The sequence below is a fragment of the Aphelocoma coerulescens genome, chromosome 4, assembly GCF_041296385.1.
Source record: "Aphelocoma coerulescens isolate FSJ_1873_10779 chromosome 4, UR_Acoe_1.0, whole genome shotgun sequence".
Classification (NCBI taxonomy): Eukaryota; Metazoa; Chordata; class Aves; order Passeriformes; family Corvidae; genus Aphelocoma; species Aphelocoma coerulescens.
In genome coordinates, this window is record NC_091017.1 from 27821323 (window position 1) to 27837359 (window position 16037).

The window sequence follows — 16037 nt, forward strand, 5'->3', positions numbered from 1 at the left end:
ATAGTTAATATATACTTATCTATACCCATGTGCTCTTTGACATCACAAGTGATAGCAGTCAGGACACTTACACAATTTTCACAGCCTGAAGTCAGGCTGAACTAACAGTAGTGACAAATGAATTGTATTCTCAGAACGTGAGTTTTGGAAGTTCCTCCTGAAGTAACTAATTGTCAGTAGCTGCTCTCAGAAAGCAGTAAACTGAATGTCACTGTCAATGTTCAAGACATGTCACAACTGAACACTAGGTCAAATATGACTAAAGAGTTAAGATACTAATACCCACTGCATAGTATTATTTGAATACTGTGATGTATTTAACAGACCACTGTAACTTTTCTCTCTTTTAATATCACAAGCTTTTGAAATAAAAACTTAAGTGCCTTTTAATATTTATGCAAAGTTTTACTAAGGCTTTTGAACGTTTCCACATATGTTCTCACAGTTCAGCAGAGCACCTATATGTCAGTGGAAAATAATATAATAATCAACTATTCCATCATCAATGAATGCCATCTAACCTGAATAGAACCATATGATACCAAATGGAATTGTTACCTGGCTTGCTCCAAAAAATCTAAGTTGTGATGAAGTGTCAGAAAATAAACAACAGAGTATTTTATACAAATGCAGAACAAGCTACAGAAAAGCACACTACTTTCCAGAAACACAGAACTATCAGTTGGGGTACATAAACTTCTAATAAATTTTAATATCCAAGTATGACCAAGATCACTGTGAGCTTCTCTGTCAAGTGCATGCCCTTGTCTAACAGGCCAGAAAATGCAGTGTTACCCAGCCCCTATATCAGCATCACACTTGCAGACCTCTCATAATGGTCTATACAAATCTAAGTGACAGCTAATAAGACAAAATAGCCTTACATATGAATGCAAATGGCTGGCATATGAGAAAATCCAGCTACAACAGCCATATTCATCAGAACTGAAAATTTACAGGAGTCACCTGCCAACAAGAAGTGGCACAGTACAGAACTTGGACAGTAAATGGTAGAGGATGCCTATTTCCAGCACACAGACTTAATATACAAGCTACCTGTGGGTACATATGGCTTATCAGAACAGTGGTCAAAAGCAAAATCTTCAGACAAAATGGTTTTGGCAAATCTTTTTCCAGAGCTGCAGGGTTAGGAACAGATTCACTGCAAGTTTGTAAAATGTCTGCATTCAAAATGAAGCTTTGCACTAACTTTATTCAAGTGACTATTACCCTTCTTTATGTGTATTTGTCATGTGTTTTCTTAATTTTACATTTAAATAGTAGTACGAGCTACAGTGTCTTAATGAAATGCTATTAAAACAATCAAGTCAAACACATATTCTGATGCAATCTCCTGGCCCTAGAGCTTTTATCATAGATAATCCAGCATTTGAACCATGTTGATTGAATATGAAAGAAAATAATACTTTGGTAGGAAACTCAAGGGTCTTCCCCAAGAGCATTTTTTGAGACACATGCATTTGGTGCATTCAGGAAGATGTGTTTCTCCAATGTATATTTTATGAGCCAGAGTAAAGATATCTCTAGAACAAATGCTAAGAGGATCCAGAGAGATGAGTAATGAACCCTCAGCGTCAGAGAGATGTTTTTCAAGTGTATGGCCTGCACAGCAGATTAAAGTAAGGCTACAGACACGCAATCAGCTACAGCATCCCTGTGCAAAACCAGTTTGTGTGTCGACCTAAATTTGAAATGAACCACACAGTGATAAATTGCTTGCAGCCTACTCTTGCAATCTAAGCCACATTCTGAAGGCTTAATATTCATCAGCTTACCCCTGCTGCCCTCCTTCCCCTCATTTGTGAGATGCCCACTAAGCTACACTGCAGGAGTAGGGCCTTCCAAATTTTGCTTGAAATTTCCCTTTTGGGTGCTAATCCATTGAAAATCTCACAGATACAGAAGCAAAGGATGCAGTGCTATTTGCCATTTAAAATCACACAGGAAAACAGCATGCCACCAGGTGAACACAGGGGTCCTGCTATCCAGAATGATTTTGTTCCCACTAGCTTTGTTCTCCTATTTCCTGGTACAGCTTTTCACACCAATCTCCACTTTTGATTACAAGTTGCATTACTGATCTAGTGACATCTTCTGTAAGATGAATAAAGATCCTATATTCCATTGCAAAGAGCAAAAGGAGCAAATGAAAAAAAACACCTAAGATCAAAACTTGTATTTAGGCATCTATAATAAATCTCCTACTTCTATACTTGACACAACACCAAAAAGGGCTGATTTCCAGAGATAATGAACTCTGAAAAAATGGAGCAACCAGTCCTCCATGCCTCTACAATTACAGCAGTGTGCATGCTTTTGTAAAAATAGGAATATGATTTTAGGCAGCTGCACTTGAAAACCTTTGGTCACATTCACCGCAGTGAATAACCCTCAGGACAAACAGCTGAGCCCTCCTCTGGAGCACGAAGCCTCGCACTGCAATAATGAATGATGTCACTGACTCCCTCCAAACAACTCAGGCTTGCTGCTTTGCAGAACGCAACAACTTTGGTGACAAGGATTGAATACATCTAACACCATCTGGAATAGGTTTCAAATCTGCTAAGGTTGCTCCCCTGTTTTTGTATGGCCTCCATTCTATCTTTTAAATAAAAATGTGATTTTAAAATAATTTAGTTATCCTGGTGCAAATTTATGTGAATGCTTCTTTCTGTAAACTGATCTTTGCTAAACTGAGTAAGAACGGGTTTAAGCTGGCCTTGAGTTACCTGTACACATCTATACATAGAAACAGGTTATCTCATTCTGAGCTTGGAACTAGCCAGCCACCAGCTGGGTCCAGTCCGGAGGTCAAGCAACCAGACTAGTGAATCATTTTGGTTAACTCAGCACCTCGACAGCAACACCACCAATTTAGCAACAGCTTCCAGTCCACAGGAGGTTCATACCAGGTACCAGCACGTGTCTGGAGCAAGTTCTTACTTGTATTCAAGTAAACATGTAAGTGACCACAACCAACCATCATCTATTTAATTAGCCAAGCACCCACTGCTGCCCAGCCGGCTGACTAACCTCTCATGCCTCTGTGCAGACTTGGGATTCTGCCCAGGCACGTGAGAGTTCATCATCCTCATTTCCAAATATACTGCTAAACTGCAAGTCAGTGTGCAGCCACGCAGCTAAATTAGCAATCACACCGTCTCACTTCCTAAGTGTACTTAGTGTGAGTAGTTAAATGTGAGTCTTTCATTACATCATTGTCTTGCATGCCTGAGTCAGTGCATTGGTCACAGTTTCTCCTGGATGATTATTCACACTTCTTGCACAGCACCTCCCAGCACAGCCAAACATCCCAGACGTTCAGTTTACCTTGTGCACTTTTGCATCAGAGAAACCGGCACAGTTCCCTTAACCGATCCTCCACATAAAGTCTCCCTGGCCCCTGCGCATTTGAAAACTATAGAAAAGCCCTTCCGAAACCTTAATTCTCTATGTCCAAGATGTCACATCACTTAGCACACAGACGTTAAAACAAGAGATCATCATAGCTCTGCCTACCCCTTCGTAACATTTCTTTTTCCAATGTTGATGCTTTGTAACTGGCAATGACACCCTCTGGAATCTATTATTAGTGCTGGGATTCCCAACCTGTGCCAACACAGAAAATGCTAAAATTATCCTGACCAAAGGGTGTCACTTTCTGCTTTTACCTCTCTAACTTAAATCAGAGTATAATAAGCTGAAGGATAAAAACTGAGAAATAGAAAATACAAAATGCATGCATCCAGAATGTGTTTTTAAAATAAATTATGCACAAAAACCACACCATTGGGCCCACAATAAAGGAGGGATGATATACGGCATACAAAAGTACGTTTTCCAGCACAGAACTGTATTTATCACCTTTATAGATGACTTTGTTAACTTCACTGTGTTTTGTTTCTTTTCCTTGTTCCAGGTACATGCTTCATTTTCCTCGTTTCCTTTTTAAAAGGCATCTTATTTCAACAATGACGCAGTTAATGCCACGTTTCTTGTCAGGTCTCAGTCACAAGCACCTTATGATAGTATCAGAATACTTTGCTATCAATCTGCAACTGCAGTTTTGAAAATTTGTACAAGAAAGTGGTTGCTGCCTTTTTATAAACTTAAAAACGTAATAGAAACAAGCATAAACAGAAGCAGAAAAGCTTCTTCAAAGTGTTACGACAGGAGCTTGTCCTTTAAATTTAACATCTGTTCTTGTGTTTCAGAATATACGAGAATATATTTAGGCAGAATGGGTGTATATGTTCTCCACTGTTCTGATATTCTCGGCAAGTTTTAAGAGGGCTTTTTAATGGCCTGAAATCCCTAAACTTATTGCATCAACAAGTCAAACTTTAGGAGGGTGGGTTTAACTTGTCATTCTTCTGAGGTATCACTGTAGGTAAGCATGACTTACATGCTGTGAGGGTATTGCAGGTTATCTGGTGTCAGCACCTTGGCTGCGTGTTAAAACCACAATCTCACATACTGCAAAGCTTCCATTTGTATCCTCGGCCTTATGTGCGACTGAGGACACTTCAGCCACCAAACGAAGCCTGGCTGCTGCACCGGCGACGCCAACCAACCCTGCAGTGGCCGGGCAGCTCCGGGGACGGAGCTGAGTTTTGGGGGGCTGGTTCTCCCCTCCGAGGCGGGCTGCCCACGGCGGGTGGGGCTGCTCCTCGGCCCGGCTCTCGGAGTACCGTACCTGGATGAGGCCCCTGCGGAGCAGCGCGGTGTGAACGCAGCCCGGCACCTCCGCTCGGAGCGACACCGAGCCGTTCCCGCTGCGGAGCCGCCAGCTCCCGCTCAGGCTGCGCACCTCCGGGCCGCCCGCGGCCACCGCCAGCGGCAACAGCAGCACGGGCAACAGCAGCGCCGCGGGGCCCATGGCGACGGCCGCCGGCAGCAGCGCGCTGGAGCAGTGCTTCGAAGGAAGGAGGAGAGGAGGGAGGAAGGAAGGGAGGAGGCCGGCGCTGCTGAGGGCGATGCAGCGCGGCTGCGCGCGGGGCGTGCGGGCGGCCGGGGGCGCCTCTGGCCCGGCCGAGCGCGGCGCGCGGAACGCGAGCGGCCGCCGGCTGCAGTGGCCGCTGCCAGCGCACAACCCTGCCCGAGCAAGTCGGCGAAGCGGCGGGTTGGTTTTATTTTTTTCCTCCAAGAGGCACGGCGGAACAATGATAAGAGGAGCTGTAATACGGTTACGGACCTCTCAGATGCAGCAATTGCACTCGGAGCTCTAGAAAACGGCAGGGAGGCGGGATGAGGAAGAGCTGTGGCAACATCGCAGTGGGTTTTCAATTTTGGCTCCCTCGACTCGTGAGGCTTTTATACGGCCTCAGACTTCCACCTCCTTTTTTCCATAAAATTACAGAGGCATATAAAACCGTAACAAACGTCATGAACATCTCAAAGTACTGTGGTTTCCTCATAAAGGAGGGCTGTGGATTTTGTTTCTAAAAATTCAGAACATTCATCTGCAAAGGGATGGAAGCATCAGCTCCCAAGAAAGGACTCAAAGTACGGTTTTCAAGTCACACTGTAGCTTTCCTGTGTGCCCTCGCTAGGTTAATCCCTTCATTCACAGCCCAAAAAGCAGAAATTAAAGCAACAAGTTTTTAAATAGCTCCGTGGGTCTCCAGGTGTAACATCCCACCCTACTTCATGCTCTGTTCCCACTGCACCAGGGGGTGCAGAGGGTTCTAGCTCACCTCCATGAACTGAGAATGTTTCACACCAGCCCCAGCAGCTAAAGCTGGGCAAAACAAGAACAGGGACATCAGAGTTTTGTTTAAGCTCCTGCCTTTCACACACCTATTTCAGCATACCATAAGAATCCACCCTAAATTTGTCTTTAAGGCATGACTGAACATGGTCAACATGCCTATGTATTTTTGATACCAATCCTTTTGAGCTGACAACCCTTCGTTTCAATACAATATAAAAATACCAGTCCTTCCATTCACCTACCATATAAAGAAAAAATACACAATCCAATCACAGATGATTTTTTCACCTGTGAGAGCACAAGGCAGGATGCAGTTCTGAGAAACACTGGTTCAAAGAGAAAGACAGTAGGTGATCTTTTTTTCTCTTAAAAAATTTCTGCTGCCAACTTCAAAAAGGGATAGCTGGGACTCACACTGTTGGGCAGCAGAAGGCCGTGCAAAACGTAGCTGTTAAAAAGCTATCATCTTAGATTGAGTTACCCCAACTGGCTTTGCATGCTGTAGAATTCAGTCAAAATTATTATCTTCTCACCTTTAATAGTGCAGACTATAAAATGATTACTCATTTATAGTAGAAAGCCTTGCTCTGTTTCTGTCCTCATCTGTCAATGAGTAATGTTTTCAGGCCAATCAAACATTTCAGTGTTCTTCCCTTAAATTCAGTGATATAACACTAAAACCATTTAAACATTGTAGTGCTGCCTGAGAGATCTTATAGGATATTATTTCTCAAGAAGCAGATTTACAGCTGTCAAAGAACAACTGCAATTTTTTTTTTAATAAATATTTTCCAGCAAGTCATGTGATAGGTTCCCAGTAAGAAGGAAACTGTATTTCAAGATGTTTACTGTACTTCTGTTTTCTTTGCCTTTTATTCTTTCTGCATAAGACTGACTGAAGCAACACACACCAAAAAACCTCAACCTAAAAACAATGCTGTAATTAAGTATTCTGAGAACATGCTGTTTCCTTGTTCAAGGCTTATAATTAAGTTAAATCATGTCTCATTTTCATGTCCCAGTTTTAGGGTTTTTGTTTGTTTGAGGGTATTTTTAAACAAATGACATTTTTGCTGTTTCAAGATATGAGCGTTTTAAAGGCTGTGGTTTAATCTTTTCAAATCTTAAGACACAAAGCAAGATAAAGTGTGTACTTTCTTTCACTGTGTACCATATTAACTCTCTTTCTGAAATACCACGAATTTAGGAGGTTATTACAATTCTTACTTTATGATACTACAAGCAGATATTCTTTATCAACTAAAACAAAAAGCTGAAGACAAAACCATGCCTTTAGCTCTATTAGAATAAATTCAGAGTAGTTCCACTGAAGCTGCCCAAATTCTGCCATGTTAATCCAGAAGTGCTTTGTTTCCAAATGCTGTGCAGTCTCTATCAGCACAACAGGCTGCTGCTGTTTTCTCTCTCAAATTCGTGTTCAACGAGTTCATGTAAAGGTTGTAAACTAAGAGGTTCTCACAGATTTGGATGCAGTACTTCAAGATATTACTGCCCCCACCTGTCCACCCTGTACCATTCTTCTGCTGAAGGTAAACACCTCTGAAGTCAAACAGGACTTGTGTTCACAGCAGTTCGTATCAGGGCATGCTCTCTCTTTTGGTAATTGTGTGCTGTTGCGGATACCAGCACCACAGACTATTTGTCAAAGATGCAAAGCAACTAAAGGATCATCGACCTTGGGGAATTTTCTAGAGATGCAGCAATATCAATGTATATATGTTTGTATGAGTGTAAATACCTGCAGGCAGCACAGAATATCCATTTGAAAGCCCCACAGCTCCTCAACATAACACCAGACCTCTGTTTTCTAACTGCATCTGCAGAACAGAACCACTGTGCTAAACAGTTACTCTCTGCCCTGGAGAAAAGACAATATGATGCAGGGAGCTCTCCAGCTATGGATTTCTAAAGGACATTATTCTGTACTTATCTTGAACTCCATCCAAAAGGATGTTAAAAATAAAATGGGGAAATAAATTAAGATTGCTTTTAGATGAGGATACTATTAATACATTACTAGAAGAGAATGTTGTATTAGGTTATCACGAGCAAAATACAAAATGACAATCTAAATGGCAGGCCTGAAGTTTCTTTCATAATTATGGCAAAGTCTGTAGGCCATTGCAAGGGGATTTCCTTAGCAAACAAAATTACCCAACACTAACAATCATGAGTAATTAAAAATAAGTGCATAGAAGGGAAGCTGCTGCTGCAGGCAAATGCTGTAATGGAAGGGGAAAAGCAAAAAATACCTAATTTTAAAATTTCATAAGCAGAAAAACAGGTGATGTCTTGAGTATAACCTTCATCAGTTATGCTGGGGTAAAAGCCTGTATTTGTATCTCTACATAACATCTTGCTTTGAGATGCACTTACACCAAAGGATTTAGATGTCAGGTTACCACCTTCCATAGCACAGACAGAAAAAAGCCTAGGGATCTCTAAAGCCATCATGGCCAGATTTCTAAGGTCAGGTTATTTAGAAGATGGAATTCCCACAACTTTTATTCTCTTCATTTTATAAACAATTTTGAAACAATCCTTTTCTATTTATAAAATTATGTAACACTGATCATTGCTATTTACCTTTTGTTTCATAAACAGCAAAGTCTTGTATGGTGCTGTCCAAGCTCCCCTTTAACTCTCATTAAAACTTAAAACATTCTGATTCCCTGGCACTTACAGGAAATAAGTAGTACAAATGGAGACATTATGAAAATGTTGCTTAGCCTTTCTTAGAGGTCTAAAACTAGACAGCCATCTGTGACCACAGTACAATGTACGACTCATCTCTGGACATGTAAAATGAAATCCCTCAAAATGTGGGTATCGTAGGTAGCAAACTCTTTCCCCCGTGATGACAGTTTGAGAGGCTTCACTGAGCCCATGTGCTTGGCACTTTACCAACTGAGGGCAGGACATACCAGATAGATCACACTAAATATGAAGCACACATCCAGCCTACTGTTTTAATGAATGTTTTCTGTGGAGGTGAGTATTAAGAGAATGTCAACAAAGGTTTGTAGCTGATAAATTGGATGAGTAAATGTAAATGGATTTGGAGTTGCTGAAACAGCTGGGAGCTGCATTTCTTTTTCTAACTCAAGTGACTCCAAACAAACCACTGGGACAGATCAAGACCTCTGTTTCTCAGACCTTCAGTGTGGCTAATGCACCTAGCTTCAGCACTAGGACAAACTCTGTTCCTCCATTTCTACCAAAATGACTCTAATGCAAGCACCAGGGAATATTCAAAATAACTTTACTGAAAACTGTGGATACTCAAGAGACACTTTTTTTCCTCTTGAAAGATTAATGATTATTTCATCACCTATAAGAATTTCCAGAATTCTTAATCAATTAAGTCCTCACTGAATCAACTCAAGCTCCACTTAGGCAACAGCATAAGCCAAGAGCGTGGCTACACAGGAAAAAATATTCACTTCCCTGAATGAGTCCAGTGAAAACCCTTTTACATAACAGAGCTACATCATCATGCAGTCCAGAAAGCTACATGCCGTATCATTTGCTGCACTGGTACAAATGTCTCAGGAGTAAGAGTTACAGAAATTGATTCATGCACATTCATGAAACAGGCATGCTTTAATATGGGCTATATATTTTTTTTTTCCAAATTACTTCATACACAAACAGCACTTAAAGTACTACTTTATACATACACCCACCTGTATAAAAAACCATTATGTGCTCGATTCTCATGGAAACAAAAAGGAAAAAACTATTGCAGTATACAAAGAGTACTGGAAGGATCAAAGAGTATCTCAAACTGGAAAGGACTCCCAAGGATCATCAAAAGTCCAACTCTCTTCTCCTTGCAGGACTAAATAAAACTAAACCATGTGGCTAAGAGTAACATCCAAATGTTTTTTGAACTCTGTCAGGTTTGATGCTGTGACCATTTCCCTGGGGAGCCTGTTCCGTGACGAACTTTTTCCTAATGTCCAACCTGAACTTCCTTGACACACCTTAATTCCATTTCCTTGTGTCCTCTCATACTGTCTGACTAGATCTCTTGTTTTGGTACTAGTCAGAATTTTAATATTCTGATATTTACACTGGAAGAAGGGAAGGCAGGCAGTAGTTTTATGGCTAGAAACATTTAAAAAAAAAGAGCCTTAGGGATTTGAAAAGAACCTTGTCTCTTCAGCTCAGTCCTTGGGACTCTTGGGAGTGGCCATGCTAAAATACTACTCACACACATTTGTTTACAGCAAGATTCTCAGCCCAGTGGATCCAAATAATCTGGTGCCCTAATTAGTCCCTATGCCTTTGATTGCTGCTGCAGGGGTCACTGTTCCATGGAAGAGCTCCTTTTTCTCACCAGTAGGACTATGGATAAGCACAAATGCAACAGAAGCCTGTAGAGGGGTTCTTAAAACCATAAGAGATCACTGCTTGGAATCAATCTCCTCCAGATTGTTTCAGCAAGAGCAAAGATCTTCAGCTAGTCTAAGATAATACAGATCTAATCAAAGGACAAAAGATGCACTATAACTTCAATTAAATATTGTATAAAATACTCAGCATACATTTTGATGTCTACAGAACATTTCACAGAAGTACCACAATATTCTGAAGGTACTTAAAGTTCTAATTAGTGTGTTGAAGAGTGAACAGCCACCTAAGCCTTTGGCACTTTTTACATACTAGCAAAATAAACAGCATTCAGCAAACAATCATTTCCAAAGGTATGGCTTTCTGATGAAAGGGTTTCGTCATCGAAGGAAGCCGTCATGACTCCAGAATGTTATTAAGCAGTTAGCAGGTTCAAGATGCAAAATCATCTTGAGTACTTATCTGTCAGTAAAGGTTCTATTGATTCTCTCAGCATATTTTCAATACAGTTTATCAACAGTGATCGTATTGACAAATACTTTTAAAAGCTTGGAACTGCCCTGAGGAATTTCAATCACACCAAAAAGATACTTAAATCCATTAAAAAAAGATGTTTTAGGCAATTCTGTCTAATTAAGTACTTCAATATGCCTAGCAAGTTGACAAGTAACGATTTTTCCACAATAATCACGTTGGAGTCCTCCATACATGGTCAGAGACATGAAGGTATACTTGGAGGACAGAAGGGTACAACTAAGCTTCTCCTGCCACCTCCTGCTTTCACAGTTAGCAATGGACAGCTTAATTGCTGACATAAGAAAGCCACTGCATGTCTAGAAAGTCACTTGTTTAGTGAACATCTTGGTGGTAGCTTGAACTTGGAATCTTTTCAAGACCTCTTTTGTTGTGTTCTCTCATTACCAAGGATGCTGATCCACTGTTTATCCTTCCAGCTTCCCGGCAATGACCCATAATCCTGTAACCACCAACTATGATTACTGCTACTTCCTCCTAGCAGAACTCTTCAAGAAGAGCTTATCAGCTTGCTGCAGCTGGCTCAGAAAGTACAGCTGGCTGCCCTCTCCTCTGTCCACACCCTAAATTATTCATGATGTATGTGTCAGCATATGTTTCATGGGAACTTCTTTTTAAAACCTCACTGAGGCTTACAACATTGAGCTTTCCCCGTCACTCTGTCTCTGCATTATCTGCACTCTAGATTTCTAAGCCTAATACATGACCTTTGTTTTACCTGTACTCACATAACCTAAAAACCTAAGGAAGTTTCTTAATCTATTTTTTCAGTATTTTTACAAGCTCAACTCCCAATTAGAGCTACTGCATTGATAAAATAAAAAGTTTTGCTACCCCTTTCCCTTTTCTTCATGCTTTGTACCTCAAGAGGCATTACTTACCCTAGCAATTGTATAAAATACTGGCTCATAAATTGGAAGCACTAGAGTCTCCAGGCACTGCCTAGCTAAGTTACATGAAAGACATTCCCCATCAGATCAGGGAAGGCAGCAAAAAGAAGCCCTATCTAGCAGGGCAAATGTATGTGGAAAAAAGGAGTTCAGGTCTCTAAAGAGTGAAGACAAACATGGCAGGGTGGCTGTGGGAAGGGTAACAAGGTTAGGAGGGCTGATTAGTCAACTATAACCTATTTCTGTATCTGGTCTCCTGCCCTGGGAACCAGAGATGTAGCTTCAGTTAAATAGCAAAGGGCAACTTTGCTTTTCATCTTCCTTTTTTTCTCCCATCCCACCCCTCGTAAAGCAGAGCATAATGCACACGTAAGACATTAAGATGTCGCAGCAGTCATGTGTAAAAAAAAAAAAAAAAAAAAAAGGCTGTTTCAAGTTAAATTTTAAATCTGAAAATTACAAGGTAACTGCTCAATGTTTTTTCACAAACCTGTCTTTTCATGTTACCATTCTGAAAATTTGGAACATTCTTCTACACCAGTCTTATCAATATTGGAAAGAATATTATGTGCAAAAAATATGACTCAGGGTTACCTGCATTTTCTCAAAGCTTGAGTTTTCTTGTATCATTTATAGCTAATCCATAAAGAATGCTTTTCTACTTCTCAGTTTATAAATAAATAGTTAAGGCTTTGAAAAGTCACATCCTTTGCACCAAAACAGTAGTTCTGAGTGTGAAGTGCAGCACATAGGAAGTAGGAGAGGACAAAGAGAGTTAAGTAGCAGCCATCTACCTACCTCCTCTCTAATTGAATTGCCTCTGATTGTGTGAAAATGCTGCTTTTAATGAATTTGGAATGGATTCTCAGGAAACATAAGTCAGGCTGTAAACAAGAACTTAAGAGATATCTTTGTGAAATACAACTCAAACTGTAAAAACAGAGTAGTAAGTACAGCCAACCAATAAAACCAGGGGATCACAATTCATTTGCACAAGAAAGTTCTACTTCTTATGCTGGTTAGACTCATCATCTGCACTTGTGCTCTGGCAGCTTGTTACTGAGCTTAGACCAAACAGGTATGCTTGAGAGGTGCAGTAGTGTACCTCTTCACAGACACAGAGATTGAACACCACCTAGTCCCAAATACTAAATTAAATTCTTCAGCCAGCACTAATCCATTCTATAAAAATATCACTGCCATGTTCCACTAAGTTTGTTACCTGAGAACTCCTATAATCACTAACAGTAGTCCTCAATGTTCTTCTGAGTACAGACACAAAATCTAATACCTTATGAAGACATCTGGACCTCTTACTCCAACAGGAGCATTCTTAACCTTTCGGTAGGAAAAAGAAAAAAATAATGGTTATATTGAATAGATCCTTCAATTACTGAGGTATCTCTGAATTAACTTTCAGCATTCACTGTCAGAGCAGGATTAACAGCATGGCAAGTAATCTGCAAACCTTGTTTTAGCAAGAGTATCCTTCCCCAAAGAATTAACAGCTTCACACTGACCAGTGATCTTTGCCAGAGCTATGACAGATCTCTACCATTTACCTTCATAAATTTGCCAGAAGGGATTATAGACTCACATTAAATTCTGTAGGCAAGGTTGCAAATTGCAGTTCCTCCTTTAATCTCAAAAGGATTACAGTTGCACATTCAGTAGAAAGTTGTGTTCCAGAACATTCTCTAGAAAACCCCAATACCCCATAAAACAAAACCAAAACAAATGGAACCAAACAAAAACCCCCAGGACTTATGACTGAACAGTTTCGTTTTTGACTTGCATCAAAGACTGTAAGATAAGAAAAGCTGAGGCTTACCTGGCCAGAGGGGAAAAAAACAAAACAGGCTTGACTTATAAACAAGCACAGGCTTCTTCTCAACATAGATGAAACTACCATGCTCAGTGTCTAAAAATGCTTTCTAAGACAAGAACATCACCTGTTAGGCAGCTCTTCAAAACACAGGTAACAGCTTAATTTTTATATTCCCTCTGATGAAACATGAGATCACATCTGAGACTAAACTTGAGTCAAAATTCCCATCCCAGATAAAGGTAAAGGCATTTCGAAATTCTGTCTCCACACCCCTCATCTGCCAAAGCAGCTGGAGCAAAGCCAGCTGCCCAGCTCTACAGCTGGCATTCTTCCCATGAGGATAACGTTGTATCACCACCATCTTCTAAGCAACCGCTCATACTCTGCACATGTTAAATCTGTGATGGGACAATGCACAGTTAATACGAAGATTAATGAAGTTAAGGCAAAAGCCAGGATTACCTTATCTGCCAAACCTAGGACTCCTAAGTACAGAGCTTAAGTATTTCTGCTTGAAGCTGCAGAAAGAGAACCAATCTCAACAGCAGCCATTTAAAGAGAGGAGCCTTCTCTTCCAGAGTACAGGAAAAACCCCAGAGATCAAAGATCAGTATTAAAAGTTGTTGAAAACCAAAATATTCTGATCAGCTGTGTCTCCTGATAAAGTTTTCTCCCATCACAAATCAAAATCCTTCACTGTTTGAAGAAAATACTGAAGTCTCACCAATACTTCTAATGCATAGGCAAAAAAACCCCAAACAAACAAAAGCTATTACCAGAGAAATTTTCAAGTGTTACTTTACACAGAGCTGTCCTATCAAATTCAGTTTCACTTCTGGCACCTATCACTGTAAAGATTATGCTTGTCACCTCTTCTAACCTACCCAAGGCAGACAGCTGCTCTAGGAATAGTTACAGCCCTTACTCCTGCTTATCCGGAAGCTACTGAACTCTTTCCCCCTTAACTGACATTAAACCAACCGCTGCAGCACAGAAAAAAACACTGACAGCTTTGGATTGTCCCTGCAGAAGACGGAGTGCTTGCTTCTAAATGCACTGGAGACCAAAGTTACTGCAGAATTTACTGCTGCCTTTACCAAGAATGCTAAGTCAGTTTATGGGCATCAGCTAAACCATTACAAACACCAGTTCAGGAACGGTTCTGCACTACACACACCTGCAAGAGCTTGTGTGTCTGCGCTCTGGTTTAGATAAGAGTTGTTCTGAACTGCTATTCCCTGACAGGCTAAGATAGACACTTAAAATTTTAATTTATCAACTGTCTTATTCCAGATCATTTTGAAACCAGCGGCTTCTATACTAGACTGCCTGAATTGATGGCAGCCCATTTTCACTTCACAGTAATACAGGCAGCTTATCTTTACCTTCTGTACCTTCCCTTTGCATCATTTATTTACCGAGTTTTGTTTCCTGTGTTCCCATGCTTTCTCACTGGTCCTGCACTGCTGCCAAAATACAAGCCCTTGGCCTGATACTGGAAGTATTTTAGCCATAACTCCATCTACCTTTTAAAACATGCAATAATTGCCTATCAGGATCTGAATCCAACACTTCTTCAATTTACACCTATTTTTATATTTATATTGAAGACACTGGGGTAAAATACCATCCATTCAATAACACCAAGTACCAAAGACCAGAAGGCCGGTGAATCCAATGAGTACAATTTTTTTGTTTTCACATTTGAAGGAATGAGTACAGTTGTGTTCTAGAAAAATAACTTTTATACCTTAAGATCCTTTATTGATCATGGATTATCTCATTCCATTGTTCTAGTGCTAATTTGTTTAACTGAAGAGGGGTTTGTCTTAGCCTCATTTTCATGTATGAAGCTACAAATGAATTGGGGAAAACCAACTCATTTAAATTATTTTTTTTGAACAGCTATAAACACAGCAAGAAATCCTCAGCTGAATTCCAACTATGCTTTAAGTTCTACTACGGACATGCAGACTGAAAACTTCTGAATCACCAGCCACATTTGATGGACCTAAGGTATCTGCTTCAGATGAAAAACACTCAGATGAGAATTCAGTGTTAAAACACTATTTTTTATAACAATGAAGGGTTTGAAATAAAATGGCTGGAGAGAAAAACTGAGGGGAGGCTGCAAAAAATAATACAATAGACTTATTTAGAACATTTCTGGCTGCAAGTGTTTAAACCCTCACGTTCTCTGCTAATTAATGCAAACTCCTTTCTGCATAAGCATCTAACAGGACCGGTATTGTACATCTGCACTCCCATCTACGAACTCGTTGTCTTTTAATCATTTGCCAGCCTGTAGTTCCATGCCTCCACAGCAACCAAAGCTTGCTGTTGTGGTCTGCTTAAAGCCAGATTTTTCAGAAAAGGTTAGCATCTGTAATGTCAATATAAAAACTATGGCACAGGGCAACCAAGTAGAATGTTTTTACTCAGGCATGCAAAAATGTGTGCATACTCATTTTATAACAAATACAGATGTTGTATGCATCAGAAGACAGAAAAATAAAAAAAAAATCCCTAGCCAATACTAGAGATAACTTTTTCCTGCATCCTGGAAACTTTTTTGTGCTGAAAACCACTCAAGGATTTTAAAGTGAAACTTGAACAAACTGACTGCCATAATGTTAAATTCAAACCCCAATTAATCACAGCAAGCAGTCTTAAA

At 40.3% G+C, this 16037-nt stretch overlaps 1 protein-coding gene across 3 annotated transcripts in view; it reads right to left on the reverse strand.

Annotated features, from left to right (window-relative positions):
- Positions 1 to 13584, reverse strand: part of MANBA (mannosidase beta) — a 61644-nt gene extending 48060 nt beyond the window's left edge. The window contains exon 1 of one of the 3 annotated variants that reach the window (XM_069013266.1): positions 13367 to 13584. In XM_069013266.1, coding sequence (XP_068869367.1) covers positions 13367 to 13447 — 81 coding nt within the window. In that variant the 5' untranslated portion in view covers positions 13448 to 13584. Of the gene's footprint in view, positions 1 to 4717; positions 4968 to 13366 lie in introns of those variants that run through there. The other 2 variants (XM_069013265.1, XM_069013267.1) reach the window with 2 other exon arrangements.
- Positions 13585 to 16037: the final 2453 nt, after the last annotated feature.